General features: G+C 45.6%; 1 protein-coding gene across 1 annotated transcript in view; it reads right to left on the reverse strand.

The window, feature by feature from the left end:
- Window positions 1-9,135, reverse strand: part of LOC130580759 (multiple epidermal growth factor-like domains protein 6) — a 169,976-nt gene that overhangs the window by 44,990 nt on the left and 115,851 nt on the right. Inside the window, exons 7-10 of the mRNA XM_057378471.1 lie at window positions 7,795-7,917; window positions 5,078-5,200; window positions 2,268-2,405; window positions 1-84 (exon numbers count right to left, since the gene is read on the reverse strand). Of these exons, the coding sequence (XP_057234454.1) occupies window positions 1-84; window positions 2,268-2,405; window positions 5,078-5,200; window positions 7,795-7,917 (468 nt within the window). The remainder of the gene's footprint in view (window positions 85-2,267; window positions 2,406-5,077; window positions 5,201-7,794; window positions 7,918-9,135) is intronic.

Consider the following 9,135-nt stretch of genomic DNA (forward strand, 5'->3'; position numbering starts at 1 on the left):
CCTTGCAGGCGCACTCGTAGCCCCCCGAGTAGTTGATGCAGAACTGGGAGCAGCAGGACTCCCCAGTCTCACACTCATCCACATCTGCAAGGCAAGGGCAGARCATTCAGCCCTGACAGAGCCTGAGCTGCTGCCACAGCTCTGCCCAGAGCTACTGGGCTGCAGCACTCACTGCTTTACACCTTCCTTCAACCTTATAAACACTGTCTGAATCCTGAATTACAGCAGCATCTGCCTTCCACCWTCTCCCAGAGCAGCCAGAGCCCTCCATGTCCTGGGAGAGGCATCTCCTCCACAAGCCTGAGCTGCCTGAGGGGATTTACAAACACCAGCTGGGCTCKCYGTGAGCAGGGACAGAACCTGAGGGRACGGCTGGAGCTGGGCCAGGGAGGTTTGGGYTGGAGATYRGGGAAAGGTTTTCCCCAGAGATGCACAGGGTGGGATTATTGGGGTGTCTGTGCAGGASTTGTACTGGATGATCCCTGTGTGTCCCTTCCAACTCWGAATATTCCAYGRTTCTATRAAAACAGACARCRAGGACCCACCARCCCTTAAAAACATTCTGTTTAACTGTAACCTACACTTGACCATTTACACTTCTTCACATTCCACCTCAGTCAATGCAAACTAACAATGCTCTGATYCAGCCAGGCATTCTGGACTGCAGCAGCCTGGTCGGTTCAGTTGTAGTTTTTGATAACTGATTTCCTGCTGCCTCCTCCCGCTCTGTGTCCATTCAGAAATTGGTATCACTGACACCACTGCTGTGGTGATCAGATAGAAGAGCTGAGCTGTTATCAGTGCACTGCAGGCTCCTGGCTGCTGCCAGGCTGCTGAGCAGGTCAGTGGCCATCCAAGGGCCACCTTGTCAGTGCTGAGTCTGCAAAACCTTCTGAACGTGGCCCAGCTGAGCAGCTGCAGATGGGGAAGGTCAGTGTCTCAATTAACCTTGGAAGGAGCACCAACTTCATGAGGAAACACGGGCAGGAGAAAGAAAATGTAATTAATCAATCGAGGTGAGGAGGTCAGTGTGGAAATGATTAATGCAGGTTATTTGAAGGCAGTGTTTTCCAGAAATGTCACAAGCTGAGCTCCTCTGCAGCACATCAGGTGATGCCTCGCTCTGGGTTCCAGCAACAGCCCCTTATTTGTGCAGGAATGCAAAATGTGCATCCAACAGAAAGGAGATTTTTACTGTTAAGAGCAACTTCTCATGTCCTCAGCTTTTCCCTCTGCTCTCCCCCTTCCTGTGCTGTGTCTGGAGTAACCACTTCCCTCTGAAATCCCCAGCAGAGCTGGGGTGTGGGCAGGAGGCTGCTGTGCAGCTGAACAGACCAGGCTGTGTAACCCAGACATCCACCCACCTCTGCGAGGCTCTGGCTCCTAATCTGCTTCCCAGACRTTTTTTGTTTTGCTTTTTAGGCTCCATCCTCACCCTCCTTGCAGACCTCAGTGCTTTCCTCCTCCTCTGCTCCTCCTCTCTCCTGCACTTGGCTTTTTTCTCTTGCAAGACTCATTTTGTCTGTAATGCCTCTCACACTCGTCAGTGCTCCCACCYTCTACCTCTTCTCATCATCTCATATCTCACCACTCTGCTTTGTGATGCCTGCTCCTTTTTCCAGCCCCCTTCTCTTCCTGGCTATTCTTAAAAATTGTAATGGCATGGTGACAGCAAGCCCAAAGCAGAATGARATACAGTTTGCAAGGCAAAAGCCATAAACAAAACAAACACCAAACAACAACAAAAAAAAAAAATCTCACAGCAGAATTGCTTCAAACATGAATGAAAGCTTTTCTCTCGAAACAAGCCCAAACCTAACTTTGTTACTTTCACCTCCCAAGTGAGACTTCTCACAGGCAGAAGTGTAACCTCACCACTAAGAAAATCTGATGGAAACATAGCAGACTCTGTGACACAAAGTGGAGTTTGTGCKTGAAGCACTTCAGAGTGGTTGTGCTGCTGCTCCCAGCCACTGGCTGAGAAGGGAAGGGRAACAAAGCCAGGCCTGTGATGCCTGGGCTGTCSCCAGTGAGACATGGCCATGGTAACMGGTGATGCACCAGGGCCATCTTCCATCCCTCCCCTTGTTAGGGACTCATCCCAGCATTGCCCAGAGCACAGCGAGTTGGAGCAGCACAGGAGGAGCACACCAGGGGCAGTGTTAATCAACACCTGCAGACAGAGGGGAGGTGTGGAGAAACATTTCCAGCTCTCCTGCAATCCCCAGGCCCTGGCACAGCCTGTCTCTGCCCCCAGCACACGTTACCTGTGCAGGTTTTGCCGTCCCCACCGAGGCGGTGGCCGCGGGCGCAGGAGCAGCGCGGTCCGGCAGCCGTGTGCTCGCAGCGCTGGGAGCAGCCGCCGTTCCCCTCCTGGCAGCTGTCCACAATCTCCATCTCAATGCCTTGCAGGGAAACAAACCAGAAGGATGTTAAAAAACAAGCCTGGGGGGAGTCACTGGAGCATCAGTTCTGTGGAACAGCAGCCTTGAGTGGTGTAGCAGTGAATATTAGCACCTCACAGCCTCTCCCCATAGGAGCAGGCTTTGGAGTCCCTGCTCCAGGTATTTGTTCCTGTGTCACAACAGRGGATGCTCTGGAATCCAGCCATGTGAAGCTGGCTCAGTGCTCCTGCAGCCTCCTGCTAAAGCAGTCTTCCCAGTTGCCTCAGATTTACACTCTGTTCAGACACAGTTCTCGCCCCAAACAAGGAAAAGAGCCATCCGAAGAGCCCAGGTGCTGCACATCTCCCCCACTCTGATCTGCTCCCTAAAGAACAGCTTTGAGTTTTGCATGAAATAGCAAAGAGCTGGATTTGGAGACATCCACCAAACACAAAGGCATTGGAACCTCCTCAGCAGAGTCCTGCTGGTGGAATGGACACCCAGCCAAACACAAAACAATCTCCAGATTCTGGACCTTGGATGTCCCTTCCAGGGGGACACAGCAGCTCCTCTGCTGTGACTTTGTCCCCGCACAGAGCCATTGCCAGCCACCTTCCCCCTGACAGACTTCCATCTCCTGCTCAGGTATTGGACATTCCTCACAACATCCTGGCCATTCCAATGRGAACCTTCCTACAGAAAAGGGAACACCAGGCCACCTCATTCCCTTCCTACTCCATCAAATGATTTCTCCAAGATGAAAAGAAACTAGAGACCCAATTATAAAGTTTTTCACGAAGGATTTAGCCAGCTTGTCTCGTTACAGAGCTATTTCTAGAGGAAATAATTTCTCCTGCTATATAGGGGAACTGAGAAACAYCCTTCCTAAAGGAGCCACTGTGTTTCCAAAAACACCCCAGCTCGGAGTGGTGGCCATCAGATCTGGCACAGAATTTCCCCAGACACATCTGTTGGTGGCTCTGKTCCCACCCCTCTTTGTGCTCCCAGGGAGCAACCTGCTTGCCAACAAGAAATGTAATTCCAGCTGGAAGAGGGTATAAATTAAGAGAATAAATATTGAGGGCTACAYCTCATACATAGTATGATTATTTGCACCAGGGAGGGGAAATCGTGTCTCCTGTCCAGTGTGCTAAGCTGGGATTTAGCAAACCCAGCGATTAAATGCAGAATCTGACTTTATACACGATCTTCATCATTTACTTTGTCTCAGTTCTTCATCAGTAAAASTGAAATAACAGCTCTTCCCCAGCCACTGGGGAAATGAAAGAATAAACAAAGATTGTAAATTGCTCAAACACTGGGATAATCCTGATCATAAATATATGCAGAATGTTTTTATTTTTATTGTTTACTCTGCAATATTGTACATGAGGCACAGAGAATCACCATCCCCTGAGATCTGCTGAGCATCCAGAAAAAAATATTATCAGAAAAGCACGATGCAATCTAAGTGGTCTAAACCTCTTTTCTATGCCTGTGACAGAACATTTCATATCTGTATATTAATCACACTTCCTCTGCCTTTGCACCTCTCACAGCTCCCCATCACCTATGAAATAACTCTCCAGGATGTCTCTCRCATAACTGGGTTTTGTTTTTAATGTATGTTAATGCTTTGAAACTGGATTTCATTCTTAATAACTGTTTCTTACACACACATTCTTAAATAAAGCACTCATTGTCTGGCAGGCAGCGTATTTTYCTAAGGAAGCTCTGCTGAAAGCTCTTGCACAGTATTATTAGATTGAATGATCTTTGCCCACCTCTCTGCTGAAACAGGTCATGCTTTTGTCTGCATTCCAGGGAGCTTATGTTAGGTCCATAATAACCCCAACTCTTCCACATCACCTCCTTTATTAATCTAAATTTGCCCTCAAGGGCAGGCCAGGGATCACCTATCAGCTAACAGCACTGGGAGCCCATTCCACTCCCCAGAAAAGCCGTGTTGATTAAGAAACCCCGCTGGCAAGAGGTAACTATGCAAGGAAAGACAACAGGGGCTCGTTTTAGTCTGGGAAATTTTAGTTGTTCAACTGCTTTTTTCATCCTCAATCTTTCCTTTTTTTTTTTTTTTTTTTTTCCTTTTTTAAAAAGCATCCTCTTAAGAGTGTCAGCAATCTCAGAAGAAACACAAGCAAATTCAGACAGGTAAAGGCAAGAGCTGAACATCACGGTGGGTTTCTCCTGCACCAGCTCTCTAAGAAGGCTGGAAGGAGGAGGAGGTGGAGGACAGGGATGAATACATTCCACAGAACAGCAGCATTCTGGTGGCTCTGCAGCAGAATTCACCAGGCTCTGAAGATAAACCAACAGGGCTATTTGCTCTTTGAAAGGCAGTAATTAAGGTCTGTGAACACAGCTTAGGAGCGTGTCACCCTGCAAGCCCAGCAGAGGAAGGAACAATATTAATCCTGAGCTTTTGCATGCATTAATTTTGCTGGGAACGCTCATCCCAGTGCATTAGGAGGAAGCAGAGCAGGGTGCAGCCCAAGGCTGCAGGGCTGTGCAGGTGTCACTTATTGCAGGTGTCACTTATTGCAGTGTCACTTATTGCAGTGTCACTTATTGCAGTGTCACTTATTGCAGTGTCACCTATTGCAGTGTCACCTATTGCAGTGTCACCTATTGCAGTGTCACCTATTGCAGTGTCACCTATTGCAGGTGTCACTTACGGTAGCACTGCCTCCCGTCCGCTCCCAGCTCGAATCCAGGGTTGCAGGCACAGCTGAAGGATCCCAGGCTGTTCACACAGCGATGGGCACACCTTGCCCTGCCTTCTGCACACTCATCGATGTCTGCAAGCACAGAGAGAGAGGCASAGTCACTCAGATGGATGCTGAAATAAAAAATAACACTGCTCTACGTGGACATGGCTGAATTTCCAAAATATCTGCTGAGAGGATTATCCTGATGTCMGTCTACAAAGGACGGTGCCTGATGAACCCAGGAGCACTGAGCTCACATTATTCTCCAAAACAATCTTATTTTCTAAGCACCATTGACCTTGAACTTCTCAGTGTGAACATTTACAGTATCAAACATTGTATYTGCAGTATGAGCCAAAGCAACTTGTTTATTATTCTGTAAAAATATGAAGAATGGCAAAAGAAGACCTCATGTGAAGAACTCAGAAGAAAGCCCTAACTCCCCAAACTCTGAAATTATCACCATGTCCTCAAGGCCACAATATTTGAATTAATGAAGCAGGAAATGGCTGATTATTTTCTGAATGTCAGACGATCTGGATTAAGTGGTGGCTGGGTTTCAGCAGGGACAATGGAGACAGATCATCTCTGTCACATCCCTGAATCCTACAGCTGCTTCTGCAGCAGTGGGGAAGCACCTGCTGCACCCAGAGCAGCCTCACCCTGCCTGAGATAAAAATAAAAAGGTGCAGAACCCAAAGTGGGGGGCTGCTCTTCCCCCTGTCAAGCAGGCTTCTCCTCAGCTTCATGCTCAGTCTGTATTTTAAGCTTAAATGCCTCCAAAGATGTCCATCTACCCAAAATCTCAGTAATTAGTTAAAAAAAAAAAAAATCAAACCACAAAAATTTACCCTAAATACAGCTGCAGTGGAGAACAGCTGCACAAAACACCGACCTCTGCTCAAAGAYTGGTTTCACACGTGGCAAACCCCTGATCCATCTCCTGCTCCTTCACGTTCTGACATTTTCCTGGCAAAACACAGATTATTCATTGCACCGACCCTGGGTCAGTGTGTTGCACGTGGGAGGGAGCAGCCTGAAGTGCAGCTCCTCACCTTTTATCCCCAAAAATCCACGTTCCAGCAGTTGTGTCCCTGCACATGAGCTGTGGAACTGCACTCCAGCACAAGGATCCTGACAAATGCAACCAGGCTCCTTGCAAAGAGGGGCCCCAGGCACTGCAAACACCACGTACTGCTCATGAAAATTTCAGGACAAATGACAGCTTCTCTGAATTAGCCACGTGAGCAGCAGCTGCTTAGAATAAAAAGGGTTATTTCTCCTTTTTTCTGTAATTGTCAGTTTGTGAGCAGACTGTGCTGGTGAATATTCTGTTCTCTTCTTCTTTTTAAACAAAAAAAATAAGAAGTTGAACCACAGCCACCATCCTGCACAGATTTCCTCCTGTCCTGCAGCTAATAGSTGAAGGATGACACTTCAGCTGCCCTCTGTCTCCTTGCAGCTCCGTTTCCAGAGAGCCAAACAACAGCTTGAATTTTGCAAAAGACACTGAGTAACTCCTAGGAGAAAAAATCCCAATAATTGTATATCCATGGTAAGACACGCTGCTTAATGATTCAAAAGATTGCTGCCATGAGGCTGGGGAGAAAATTTGTTCCAATATATARCACTGCAAGTTAACTCAGTGATTCAGTTTATCCATAAATCAACAGAAATGCCAATGTGTATCTGGGATAAAAGAGTAACAGTCTGACCCTACTGCAAAACCCACTGTTGTTCCCATCCACTCATCATGAGTGAAGTGTCTGCACTATTTGAAAGTATTTTTTATTTTCAATAATTACTCATGAGTAATTCCAGTGAGAGAAGATCACCAAGATGTGCCATTCTGCTCAAGAAAGGCTTACAGACAACTGAGCAGAATAGGGTAGGAAGTAAATATTTTGAAAGGCACTCAGGACCCTCTATATGAGACAATAATTTAAATATTGGCAAAATTTTGGCTGAGTTTTCAAAGGATGAGTTTAAAATTTGTATCTGAATATATATATATATATATATATACACATACATATACACACCCTGATCCTGACTTGGCTTTTAAGAATCTTTGCACCATAAAGTCCACAAGTGCTTTTTACTTCATAAAACTGCTAAACTACCTTCCAAGAGTTTCACTGAAAGAGAAAAGCAGGCATTTTGATCTCTAATTCCCCCACATTTTGGGTCAGAAACGTTACAGATCTTTTTGACAACCCCAGACTAAATAGAGGACTTTAGATTTCAACTTTTTAAGCTCCCCTCTTTGGAAATCTTACACATCATGATTTCTTCCTTCACAGTAGTTTCTCCATKAATATGGAAACAGTTCTCCAGCTAAAAAGCCCTTTGAATTCTAAATAGGTTTTCAGTGACCTGGTTCAGAGTTTCACTTGAACCAATTTTCCAGGAGCTGTATCTGGGACACTGTTTTAAAGGGACCCTACAAGAATAACACCAGAGCATTCACAAACCTGGAAAGCACAACTTGGGAGATCACAGAGGGATTTTCATCACTAAAAATGTCCTTCAAGACCACGGGCTGATGTAAGTATCACAGGGAAAAATGCTGCTCCAAAATGCACACAAATATTTGTGTCACACATTCCTTTCCACCCCCAGCTCAGAAAGCCARAGCACTGATTAATAATTTCCTTCACAAGAAAGATCCCAGAGTTTCTTACCTAAACACGACTTTTTGTCTGCAGAAAGAGAATGCCCTGGATGACACTCGCATTTTGCAATTCCTCGCTCATTCTGACAGATTTGTGAGCATCCTCCGTTCCCACTTGCACAGGGGTCTATCACTGAAACCAATTAGAGCACACTGTCAACTGAAAGGTCACTTTTTGCCTGGAAATRCTCTTACCTGCCATTGTTACGACTAACAACGAAGTAGCTGTAAGAGATTAGACTGGGAAAAAAAAAAAATGTGACAGCATTTGGTGTACAGTAAAGCTGCTGTTTTTTTTTTTTTTCTGAGTGCTCTTTCCTCTGTTGCTGGACAACATTTTTCAAAGAGTAACAACAATGCTTTAAACAGCAGGAAACTGAGCTTGTATTACATTGGAAGTAGGACAAAAAAAGACAACATTTTATTCTTATTTTGCTGTACCTGAACAGATTTTCAAGAGTTCTCGAAAGAACGGCAATTAGCACTCCGGTATGTGTGAATCCATAAACACACACAACAATGGAGTTCACCACAAAACAATGAATATTTAAAAGGCTCTAGAGGAAATAAACACTGAAGAGCCCCCAAAGACATCTCTCAGTCTATAAACATATGCCATTCATGTTGTACATCAAGGCTTTTTCCTTTTCTTGAACAATAACACACCTTTTCAAGGATAAGCTGCTCTAAGTGGTAAGTACTTGGAAAAACTTTTATGAATTTCSTACAGAAGCCTCTACCTGGAAGATTTCCCTGTGTTTTATGGGTTTATTTCTGGAAAATGTACCTGTTGGAAGCATACTGTCCCAATAAAGACTTGGTACACCATGACTGTTCAGGAAGATCTGATTTGGATTAAGATCTGACATCCTGCACCAGGCTGAGGTTATGCTCTGAAGCTCTCATTACACTGAAATTGTGGTGAAGAACACTCTGGAGGTAAATCAGGGGGACACCTTGAAAATGCATCCCCTGGAGTTCTGCTCAGCTTCAGATAAAACTTCTCAAAAGCTCCACCTGTTTCCTTACCATTCCAACTCTAGTTCAGTTTTAGCATTTCACTAATTACKGTCTGATTTGAGGCAGTTCACCAGCATTCCTCACTTGCTTCCAGCCCAATTTCTCCTTGCCCTGCTCTGTACACGCCACCTTCTCTCAGAGCCCCAGAGAAAAGCCAACATCAGCTCAACAACCCTACAGTCTGGTTTGAGGAACCCTGGGGAAGGGCTGAAGGAGTTTTGCTCCAGATCTCCTGGTGGCTATTTAGGAGAGAAAAATCTCCACTTCATGTGGATTTAAACATAGGGCAGGGCTTTTTCTGTCACTTTTCAGTGCAGCCAAGTGGCATTTT

The sequence above is a fragment of the Malurus melanocephalus genome, unplaced genomic scaffold (genome assembly GCF_030028575.1).
Source record: "Malurus melanocephalus ecotype Western Australia unplaced genomic scaffold, MMel_1.1 scaffold_360, whole genome shotgun sequence".
NCBI classification, from domain to species: domain Eukaryota; kingdom Metazoa; phylum Chordata; class Aves; order Passeriformes; family Maluridae; genus Malurus; species Malurus melanocephalus.